The sequence below is a fragment of the Oenanthe melanoleuca genome, chromosome 3 (genome assembly GCF_029582105.1).
Source record: "Oenanthe melanoleuca isolate GR-GAL-2019-014 chromosome 3, OMel1.0, whole genome shotgun sequence".
Lineage (NCBI taxonomy): Eukaryota > Metazoa > Chordata > Aves > Passeriformes > Muscicapidae > Oenanthe > Oenanthe melanoleuca.
In genome coordinates, this window is record NC_079336.1 from 22,499,315 (window position 1) to 22,510,851 (window position 11,537).

General features: G+C 37.4%; 1 protein-coding gene across 1 annotated transcript in view; it reads left to right on the forward strand.

Moving 5' to 3' along the window:
• The window catches only part of LRRC1 (leucine rich repeat containing 1), a 70,003-nt gene extending 59,232 nt beyond the window's left edge, over window positions 1-10,771 (forward strand). The window contains exons 11-14 of the mRNA XM_056487955.1: window positions 4,873-4,988; window positions 5,903-6,075; window positions 7,598-7,734; window positions 9,547-10,771. Of these exons, the coding sequence (XP_056343930.1) occupies window positions 4,873-4,988; window positions 5,903-6,075; window positions 7,598-7,734; window positions 9,547-9,705 (585 nt within the window). The 3' untranslated portion in view covers window positions 9,706-10,771. The remainder of the gene's footprint in view (window positions 1-4,872; window positions 4,989-5,902; window positions 6,076-7,597; window positions 7,735-9,546) is intronic.
• Window positions 10,772-11,537: the final 766 nt, after the last annotated feature.

Below are 11,537 nucleotides of genomic sequence, written 5' to 3' on the forward strand. Positions count from 1 at the left end.
TCTTTTGATGTAAAAGTTCTTTGCTTGGGATTATTGAGGAGTTTGTATGCAAATACACCTTCGAAGTTTCCTGGTTCAAAGGTTCTTCTTTATTGTGTGCTGGTAAAGGTAAAACGTGGAAGAACTGAATGTATGACCAAGGCTTGAGTCACTGACAGATTTCATCTTCAATATCCCGTTTTGCATCTTAGTCCCTCTCTGACTGAAGTGGTGAAACAAACTTCAGCAAGAACTGAGAATGTCTAAACCTGTTCATAGTTACAAATGTTTTTCCCTTGAAACTTGAAAGACCTGCCTGGTGACTCTTTGGTATTGAAATCCCACCCTGGCACAGGAACGCTGATGAAACTGGTGTGTTGATTTTGGCACTTGCATAAATAACCTCCTTGGAATGTTTTCCAGTTTATATGCTTTGTTAATGAGTCTTTACAACCTGCAGAGATCTGGTAGTGTGTACTTCCTGTCTCTGAGGTATCCTGTGAGAATTATTACTCCATTCGGTAAAACTACAGGGTTGGTTTTTTTTTTGGCAATGACTGTGCTTTTTAAATTTTATTTTTTTCAAACAAGTTGAGACCACTTAGTTTTTCCTGATTTTAACTTTTGATATCTTGTCCCTTTTCTCATTTGTGTATGTGTGTCTCAGAGGAAAAAAAAAAAGGGCACTAAGGAAAAGTGCAGGAAAACTTGTACTGAGTCAGAGGGCTGAGAAGCTGTCTTGGTGAGCTCCTCTCCTACTATTCACCAGTGGTGCAGGAGGTGTTGAAGTGAGTTTGCTGAAGATTTTCCTAGCCAATTTAAAGTTAATAATAACAACAACAGGATAATAGTTAATAATAATGAGTTGGGCAGTTTTTTCCACTCCTAAAAGTATTCTGTGCTTGCAGTTAAAGAATTAGTATACTTTATGTGGAGCCAAGGAAAATTCTGACTTTTTATTTACTTTGAACCCAAGCAGAATTTTGGATATGACACACTGGAAAAGATTTTACATCACAAGAGGAATTGTGTTTAAATTACCACTGTATTTTTTAGACTTATACAGAGTTTTTGATGCTGACAACTGTTTTGAGAGTTGAATAAAAGAGATGTGTCACTGGACTTTCAGCTATTCACACGACAACTGAAGACTAATCATTACAGTGTTTGTCAAAATGTCATTTTTTGCATTGCTTATAGTTGTGTGAAAGATGCTGACTGGTAAAGGACAGCAGAATTGATTCATAGCTTTTGAGTAGTAAACAGATCTACTTTTGAGTCATTAGAAACACCAGCAGAGAAGCATTCTGGTAACACTTGCAGTTCTGGAGGACTAAGATGGACTAGTAGTGGGTATATGAATGAAAAAAGCAGGAGGGTGAAATGCTAATTGCTGGTCATGATGAGAACATAGGGGGAGTTTCAGCAACTGAGCTGACGTCCTGTCTTTGTTTGTCCAAGCCTTACTGCTTCTCCAGAATGAGGATTATGTTAGAAAAATGAGCCTCAGACTGAGATAGAAGAAAAGAGCTATAAGATCATCCATTAAAGGGTGTAAAGGGTTAAAGTTTTGTGTGGAATCCAGAGGCCTGCTAGTGACAATGATCCTCTCAGTCAAGCCCACCTGAATGCAAATATGCAGTTTTGTTCCATCTTCATAGTATCAAAGATTTTAAAATTACCACTTCATAGGAGTGACCATTTACTGCCTGACTGATGTGTGGGTTTTGTTTTTGTGGTTTTCATTTTGTTTTTATCTAGGTTCACTGTTCTTTGGACTTGGCATGATGTGGCAAGTCAATAACCCTTAAGTTAAAGTTGCTAAAATGAACTTAGTCTCAGGAGGATGACTTAGGCATGCACAACTCATGTGAGATCTTTTCCTGATGTCCTGCTCACTGCAGAGGAGTCTGAGGACTTCTTTAAGGCTCCAGTCCTTGGAACAGTTACTCCTGTGCCTAGAACTAAGCACATGCTTGTCCCCCTTAAGTGAAGTCTGTGCTGGAAATGAGGTGTGTGCTTAACTGGTGAATGGACTTGTGGCCTCAGCTGTGTCCTTGGTGCATAAGTGCTGGTTTGGCACAGTTTGTTGTGAAGCATGGATGGCTCTTCCTCAGTTAAGCACTCTGAGCCAAACCAGTGATGTTCTGGTACCTTGTTCCTCCGTGGTGGCCACAGCAGTGTTTTCCTTTCCACATGCCATGTAGTGTGTGCTCTTTGCCTCTGTGGAATGGCTTCATGTTTAGGTTTTCAAACGTTGGACCTGATGTCTTTTCTGTACTGCTGGATGGGTGCCATCTTCATTTGAAATGACAAAGATTTTAGTTGATTTTTAACTGTCATCTTGTCTTTTTTTTTTTTTTTTTGTCTTTGTGGTATCTCAGTTGATGCTGCTCATTAAATGCTATCTGCATTTTCTAAAAACAGTTTCATTAAAAAAATTCAGTGTGTCTTTTTTATGTACCCTACTACCCTATTAAAATAAAAGGTCTTCACTACCTTTGAATGAAACAAAACCTTTGAACAGCAGCCTGTTGACTGATAGAGTGCAAAGTTAATTTAACTGAAGTTTAAATGATTTAGGAGTCCCAACCCTCTTTGGCGGTAGAAGAATGTATGTTATGTCTCCATTTGTTGGCATGCTCTTGTCCAGTATGGATAAAGAAAAATAAATTGAATATCTCTTGTATTTTCTTAATTGTTAGCCGCTTGGAAAATTATGGGTCAGGTAAATTGATAACCCTGTAAGTATTCTTCAGTCCATGGTTCTACTATTACCTTTCATTAAATTGCTTTAAATGCATGATGACTCAGGCTGTCCCAGTTCCACTGCTGCATTTTTCCATTGTCAAAAGTATAGAAGTTTTGGTCTCATCAGGGCTGCATGGCTTTACTTTGTTTGTTTGGCTAACCTGTTTGGATCTCCATGCTCCAAGACTGAATAAAGCAAACTCCATTCATGGAAAGGGAACACTTAGTGTACACTGAGGGCATCACTTGACAGCTCATCAACATTCTCTAATTGTATTTCTTGCTTTTCACAGCTCCTCATGTTAGAAACACCAATTAGACACTTGGTGTGTATGTATTTTTTTTAATATCACACTGTGTTCTGTGAATGTGTGAAGGCACATAATTTAAGAATTTATACACGCTTTAAAGTGAATAGCAGAATTCTTGAATCAAGAAATGTTTGCTTACTATTTGAGTGCTGTTTTCTAAGGGCTTTGATTCACAAGCTAAAATGGCTTGCAAGGTTTGTGCTTCTGTTGTACACACAGGGCTGGGAAAACTGATGATCTTGTGAAATAGCTGCAAGAGAGCAGTGATTAAAGGGAAATACCACAGATTTTGTTTTGTCAAGAATGTAGTGCTTTAACTTTCTGCTGTAAACAGCTTGTGAATCAGAAGCCTTGAGCAGCTGATTCCTGTTTTCTTCCATTAAAAAGCATTTGTGATACAAAGGAAGGTGAGTGGGATGTAAATGCTCCATTTGTTTTATTTTGTGAGTCACAGTTGCATCCTTTAAAAGCGGCTTTTTCCTTAGTAAATAGTGTAGGTTAAATCAACACTATTTTTCCTTTGACTAGTTAAAATATTTTATGCTATTTGTCTATTATCTCAGTCTTGGGTTTGGACTCAGTTGTTGGTTTTGCAAATACAAACTGACAGCAAGAACACAATTTCAGCTTAGTTTTGGGGACTTTGGCCAAGGTGTAGTTACATATACTACAATGTGAGAGAAGAACTTTCTATGTCACTATAGATGTCCTCTAATAATTGACCTGACATTTTCCACTGTGTTTAATTTGGACTCCATTATTAGATTCTAAGTCTACTTAACTTGAAAGCTTCAAATGGCATTGGGGTATTTTGCCTCTATTACTTGGAGTAAGAAAAGAAAAAAATTTTTTCCCCTTGTTACGGTGAGTTTTGTAACTGGCAAACAAACAACAGTGCTTTTTGAAACTCTGTACAATAAGCAAACAAAGGTAAGTTTCCTTTATTAATAGGAACAAAGAGTGACTTGAAGTAGCTTTTGAGTTGCTACAACTAATAATCTTCCTGTTTATAGAAGTTCCCTCTGGAACATAAAGTTAGAATGAGGTGGTTTTTTTTTTTGTTAAATCATACGTGGGGGGTTTATTTTTCTGAAAACAGCTACTTTTGGTGCAAAATGTAGATTTTTATAGGTAAAGCTGGAAAATCCCATCTTTGCACCCAAAAAACTAATTAGCTTGAGAATGCAAATGCTTATATTTGGGTAAATTGATAGAGAGAGAGAGGATATTAGATTCAAATAGATTAAAGAAGGCCAGTTCATGTGGGAATTGTGTTGAAATGAAGTGCTTTTTATGAATCAGGACATCAAACATTTTACTCAGTCTTTTGCTTCTAGTGAACTCTTCATTAATCTTTGTGGACTCAGCAAATTTTGGGAGTTGATTGGTGTGTTTAGCATTTTGCCTTGCTTCGAGCCCTATTGCACTTGCTTGGATATAAAGTTGCCATGAGGAAAGAATGAATTAATATGTGAAATGTAGAGCTAGAAAAATTTAAGTGTAGGGATTTTTTTATGAATGCTGGGCACAGCTTCTGTGTGGTTACTGGTTTCTTCCAGGTGTGGAAGGCTCTGAAAGATAGCTAGAATGTGACCTATATGTAAAGATATCCATTATTTGCAGATATAGATGTTCAAGAGACTGTTCCTACAGACTTCTCCTAAGCTAAGACTTGTTTGCAGTCTGTACCTCTGGGGGAAGTGTCTGGCAGGCATTGTAACTTGGATGTGCTGTGACACACTCCATGACCCGTGCTGCATGCCTTTGTTACACTGTGGTACTGCAACAAAACCAGACTTGCATTTTTTTTATCCCCTCTTCTCAAATGTAGGTTGGGGGCTGCTGCAGTCTTAACGTCTTTTCTGTACGTGACAACAGATTAGCTCGAATTCCCTCTGAGATTTCACAGGCCACTGAACTTCATGTCCTGGATGTTGCTGGGAACAGGCAAGAGATTTTTGTGTTCTCATGTTCTTTTGCTGTATTTGCTTAATTCTTTCTGATAGCTAAAGATACTATGTCTAAGAACAGAGTAATAAAAAACTAGTTATGACATTCATGTTAGTGTTACTGTTGAAATTGTCAAAGTAATCTTCCCCCTGGGCCAAAAGCAGCATAAATTGTGTGTTGTCGTGAATGTGGGTTTTGGATTACTTTGACCCTGAGGAAGAGATTGGATTTTTTAAAAAAAGCCTTCTGGATTCATATATTTCTGAATTGAACTGAGAATCTAGGCAATGGATAGAGCTTCAGGTGAAGATACCAAGCTGTAATGTCAAGTGGCACCAATATTGAATGTTTTATGTTCACCAAACAGTGTGAGGAACAAGGAACTTTGATGACCTTGCAGCTTCTCACAAATCTTAACGCTTCAAATATCAACGTGCAAAAATGAGTGGATTAAAGCACAAACTAGCAAATTAATTCAGTTTCTTAGTAGGAAGTTAAATGAAAAAAAAACCCCAAAACAGAAGAAAAGTGAATGGCATCTCATCTATGCAATATAATTGTCTCACAGGCACTTATGTATTTCTGTTCTGGCCACTGTTTACATGTGAAGCTCTTGATGGGAAGCAGCTGCCTGCCTTCCCAGGCACTTTCCTGCAGTAGAGAGAGCTCAGCATAGTTCTACCTGTTATTCAGCTTCAGAGGGTTATAATGAAGTTAAGCTGCAGGTTTTTTGTTATTTTAAAAGAATGGAGTAGCTGGAATTGATGACTACTGCAATGCCTTCTATTAGAGGCATTCATTTCAATCCTGTTTGTTCCAACTCAGCAATGTATACTTGAGTGGACTTCATGACCATCTGTTAAGTCTCCCAGGGATTGCCCTGACTTTTTTACTTTGCTTTTTTGAACTAGGCTGACGTATCTTCCCATTTCACTGACTACCTTAAAGCTGAAGGCTTTGTGGTTGTCTGATAACCAGTCCCAACCTCTGCTGACATTTCAGACTGACACAGACCCTGAAACAGGAGAAAAAATTTTAACATGTGTATTACTTCCTCAAATGCCTTCTGAGCCTGGTTGCCAAGGTAAGTGCCTGGAGTCAGCTTTTCATTATGTATAGAAGAGCTGTCCCATAAAGAGTTGTAAAACATACATAAGCTCTAGTGAGCAAAGTAGCAAAGTTCTGGTTGAATTTTCAATATTAAAACTTTTTTTTCTATTATCCTACTAGTCTTCAGAAGACTTGAAAACTTCAATTGTGTCTTATTGAAAATACAGTGACAGCAGCTGCAATAAGTAAAATACAGACCTGGAAAAAAAAGAATTACTCATATCACTATTTTGAGGCTTGCCAGTGGGCCCAGTAGTGGTGTTCATATCTGTGTACATTGATTATACATCATATATATATATATATATATATATATATATATATGTATATATATGTGGAAAAATTGTGGTTTTCCAACTGCAGTGTCTTTACCAGCAAAATAAATTGCATAGCAAATACTAAACAATGGAATTTTTACTTTTTAGCAAGCTAATTTTCTTTGAGGCAAAGGTGCCATACAGTAACTTTATTATATTCATTAGCAAGTGTAGAATTGCTGTATAGGTTGCTTTTCCCTTTTGTGATGAAACTTGCCTCTGGGCCAGGTGGAACCATAAACTCTTTTGTTGACTGTGTTGCTACTCCAGTAACTTCTGAATGTTTTTTGTCCTCAAGCTTTTAGAGCTGTGTGTGAGCATTCAAGGGGATTCATCTGAGCTAATATTTAAATTTCTGCTGTAATGACTGGAGAGTAATTTATCCCATCCAAGAATGGACTTTGAAAAAAAAACGAATGTAGATTCTTCTCCACTGAGTACAAAAGGGCCTGAGGAGAAAAGTTCAGCTTTTCAGTGGGTGTCTGTATTGTAGGTACCCAGACTTAATTGCAGTGTTTCAATGATATATGGCTGGAGCAAATAGAAACCATTTAAATGGTAGGAGTGTAGAAGTGCCTCTGTTTTCAGCTCCTGGATTTTAAGAATAGTTAAGAATTAAAATAAATATATGAATTAACCCCTTTAGAATTAGAGAGGACTAAGAAGAGTAACAGAGGTTGACTTTCTCTAAAGGCCTTACTACTAGAAATTAGATTTCCTCCTCTCCAGAAGAATCTCATGGCTTCAAGGGTAGAAGGCTTGGAATTTAAAGGTTGTTGGATGTGTATACCTAGCAATACTGAAAGGATGAGGTTAGTAAAAGCAATGATCCTGTGTTATGGAATGCCATTTAGGGAACTGGCTAATGTCAGCTGGCAGCCATGTTCCACAAGAAAAGAATGTATAGTGGCAAGTATATTGAATTATATAACCAGTACTCTAAAACTCTGAAACAGTCCAAGTACAGAAATACCTAATTTATACAGAAACCGTTTAGTGCATGTACTTGATAACAGAAAACTAATGCAAGTTCTGTTTTCTTCCAAAACCAGTAGAAATAGCCACTTAAAAGTATTGGATGAGTGATTGTTTGCAGTTATGAACAATATAGCATGTTGATTGTGTGACTTCACATGCATGTTGCTGTGAATCTTGAGTTACATTTTCCTGTTCTAACAGATAACCTACCACGATGTGGTGCATTGGAGAGTTTGGTAAATGAAATGTCAGATGAAACGTGGAATGAGCGGGCAGTGAACAGAGTCAGTGCAATTCGCTTCTTAGAAGATGAAAAAGATGAAGAGGAAAATGAAATGGTATGTTTCCCAAGCCTTTGGACACCTCCAGACACTCTGACATTATTGCAGAAGTAAAAAAAGTCTCTGAGCATTCTTGCTGTAAATATTTCAGCTTGGACTGCATGCTTTGTGTGTACATCTGGAGAAGAAACTGTTCATGTTGGCTGCTGCAACTTTTTGTGTTGACTTTAAATGCCTTTGTTTTTTCTGCTTTGAATATAGCTTTTATATTTTGATGCAGGGCTGTCTTCTGTTTTGCTTTGTTTTCCTCTGTCTGCTCAGGATGTTTTCTTTCCAGAAAGAAGATAGGATCTTTATCTACCTCTGTGAAGCTTTACTGCCTGAAAGTCTAGAGAGTCTAATTTAGGATTCCAGCACTCTGGCATGTGTCTCCTTTAAGTTTGCTATTGTTTGTCTCTTTAATTTCTATTTCCAATCTCTTTCTTGCTCTCTCTCATTCTTTTTTTTTTTTTAACTCCACCATTTGCATTGAACCAACCATAGTGTCCATAGACAGCAGGAATGTTGCTCATTAGTCTCCCACTTAAACAAAGGATGTGGGAACATCTGTCACTGTACTTATAAGACCTCTCCATTAAGTTGGGCTCTGCATATCCTGAAGATCAATACACAACATGATCTGTAGTTTTACTAGCTTTTATTGCAATTAAAACTCCTGGTAAAGTTAAATGCTGCTTCAGTCACGTTTTCAGTGTGGTTCTCGGATGCTCTCAAACGTTGCTGGTGGTCCTCACTAGATCTCAGTTTGAGATACTTCAGGGCACTGTCTGGATTGTTTAGTTTAAAAAGTGACCATAAAGACTCTTACTTCAGTTTGGAAATGAACAAGTAAGGTAGTTGCTTACTCTAAAGCAGCAGAAACAAAATGTCTCTTAAGGGGCATGGTTCACTGACTTGATAGGGAGTTCAGAATGATGCTGCTTAACAACCTTGCAGACCCAAGAATGTCCACAGAGTAGTGAAGGCTCAGGTGTTGAAGATAAGTGCTTGATTTGCCTGATTAGGGGAAAAAAGTTCATGATCTTACTGAGGAGGAAGAAGGGCAGATTTCTGAAGCAGTCTTGACCAAAGCACCCACTTGTGGGCTATCAGTTCTGCTGTACTCTGCACAGCTAACATGCGTGCCACTAAAAAATAATTGCATGCATACATGTATTACACATCTAGTGCATTTGTGGTGTTCTGTTGGTCTCCAGCCTGGATGCTAACTGGGCTTTTGTGAATCTTGTTTTCCTTGTAAAGGTTTCAGCACAGTGATATACATTCTTCTGTCTAAAGTGGGAGAGAAATACTCCTTCTTCCTCTCAAGGTGCTTGTTCTCAATTAACTAGAGAACCAGTGTGGTGGGGCTGAAAGGCAAATGGAGCTCCACACCCTTTAAAACACTCTTTAAAACTGTAAAGAGATCTTGTGGGATTCTTTCAAAATCAGATGAATGTTTTAAGTGTGATCTTAAATCACTTGTATGGTTTTGGGGAGAAGAAATTCCCCAAGTATAGTTATGAAAGAGTCTTCACTTCATAACTTGTAATTGTACTTCACTTGAGTGGCTTTCAGATTAGTAGTCCAGAAGAGGACAAAATATGTTCTTAGAGACTTCTTAAAATCTCTTTCCCTGTCTTCATAAACAAGCAGCTTTTAAAGTAATGCTCAGCACAGAGCATTGCAATTTGAAAAGGAAAAGAGGGGAAAAAAATGAAAAAAAATTGATACTTAATATTTGGTATGTGAATGCTGAAGCCTTGAAAGTGTATGTTGTTTCTGCAGAGAGACAAAAGCAAAACCACTTATTGCACTGTTTATTTTTAGAGAACACTTCTAAGGCGAGCCACTCCACACCCTGGAGAATTAAAGAACATGAAAAAGACAGTGGAGAATTTACGGAATGATATGAATGCTGCTAAAGGACTGGATTCAAACAAAAACGAGGTCAATAATGCCATTGACAGAGTGACCACTTCCGTGTAGAGTTTCATCTCCAGGTTTTACCTCCTGTGTCTTCCCCTGCTGTTGAAATGTTCCTGTCGTCTCCTGGGACCTCACTGAGCCCCTTTTTGTTTTTAACCAGAACCTGATTCATCGTCTCCATACACATGAGAAGTGCGGCCTGCTGGAAGAAAGTGCCTTATTTCATCCAGGCAGTGAACCAATAATTTCCAAATCAATATTGTAATTTTAATAGTCCTAGGCTTTTTTAAGTGTAATACACTACTGTATGCAGAATACAATATTTTTGTCTTAAACACAGGGGAAATAATGCTTTTCTTTTCCAGAGTGCTGGGATATCTCCTTCCCAGTGGCTGGGTGTGCTGGTGAGAAATATAGTTTTGTGGGAAATCGATACACTTTTTTATTTTTTTGGCAGCTCAGATGGTGTAAATTTTAAATTTTTGTATAGGACTTTCATAACAAGATGATGTATTTCATTTTTAAGAGAAAAATTTATCTTGAGCGGTACATATTTTAGTATTTGTGGAAGAGAACAAGTTTCATGGACAGCTGTATTCATTTGTTTGTACCACCCATTGTGCCTTATTGTGTCTGGTATGTCATACTAGTCTTAAATACAGCAATTCTTGAGGAAAGTGAGTAGATTTGGTCTCCTGCTTTAGATATGTTTTTCTTTTTGAACAGTAATTTGTTGGGAATTTTACAGCAGAGAACTTATGTTTATATTATGGGATCTTAGGTTGTGAAGCACAAATGTTAGTTTTGTTGTAAACAGAATTAAGATTAAATGACCAAACAGCTATTGTTTATTACATAATGCACTCACACTTTAACTTAGTTGTAATGAAACATCTTGGTTTGGATGCCTTGTTGCATTGCAGTCACTAGAAATTCATGCTTCCATTGTTTTTTTTTTTTAAATGTGCCATCTGTAAAATAACTTGAAAAACAGCACGATAGGCTTTCAGAAGCACAGTATGGAATTAGTTTTATGTATTACACAAGAAAGCATGATTCTTTAAAGTGCTTTGGTGGTTTTATAAAAATTTATAAAACCATAATAAAAACAACTTTAAAAGCTTCAGTAGATGTGATGTATCATTGAAACAGCAATTAAAGTATCTATGCATCAATGCTATCATTGTTACTGTGTTGCACTTCAGTTGTCCAATGCTGATTTCAAGGTCTTACTGAATCTGTGAATTCTGGTTTATTAATAAAGGTAAGTATTAACTGAGTTGAATTCAGTAAATAACAAAAGCTCATAAAGACTGATGTTGATGACTCTGAGTTCTGTATGTGCCAAGAGCTAGCAAAGACCATTGGCTGCTTCAGTGCAGGGACTTAAGGTGCAGAGCAGAAATGTCACGTATTCAGTGTTAGATAATGCAATTTCAACAAATTAAAGACCTGAAGTTTTGTGTGGCTAACCATGGCCCTTCTTCTACTGAACATTTTTTTCCAGTGAGTGTTGGTTGTATGAGGGTATCTGGGAGAAGACAGAAAAGGAGGAGATCTGAGAAGTCATAATAACTTGTGTTCAAATTAATTATCTACAAGATGTGATAATTTTTTAATTTAACTCTAAATTTTCATTTGAAGCTTTTACAAAAGGGACTGCTGTCTTTCCTTTACTGAACAAGTAGGTGTTTCAAGCCATCTACAGGTATTCAAATCTAACCCTGCAAAGCACGTTAGTTTTAATTTCTGTTCCCAAAGATTCCTCATTTAAACTTCAAGACATGATTTTGCAGGAGGGTGCTGGAGGTTTGTAGGTGTTCGGTCAGTTCAGTGGTAGTGCAGTTTTATTGTTCCCAAGGGAGAGTTCTCCTGGTTATTCTTGGTAAGCT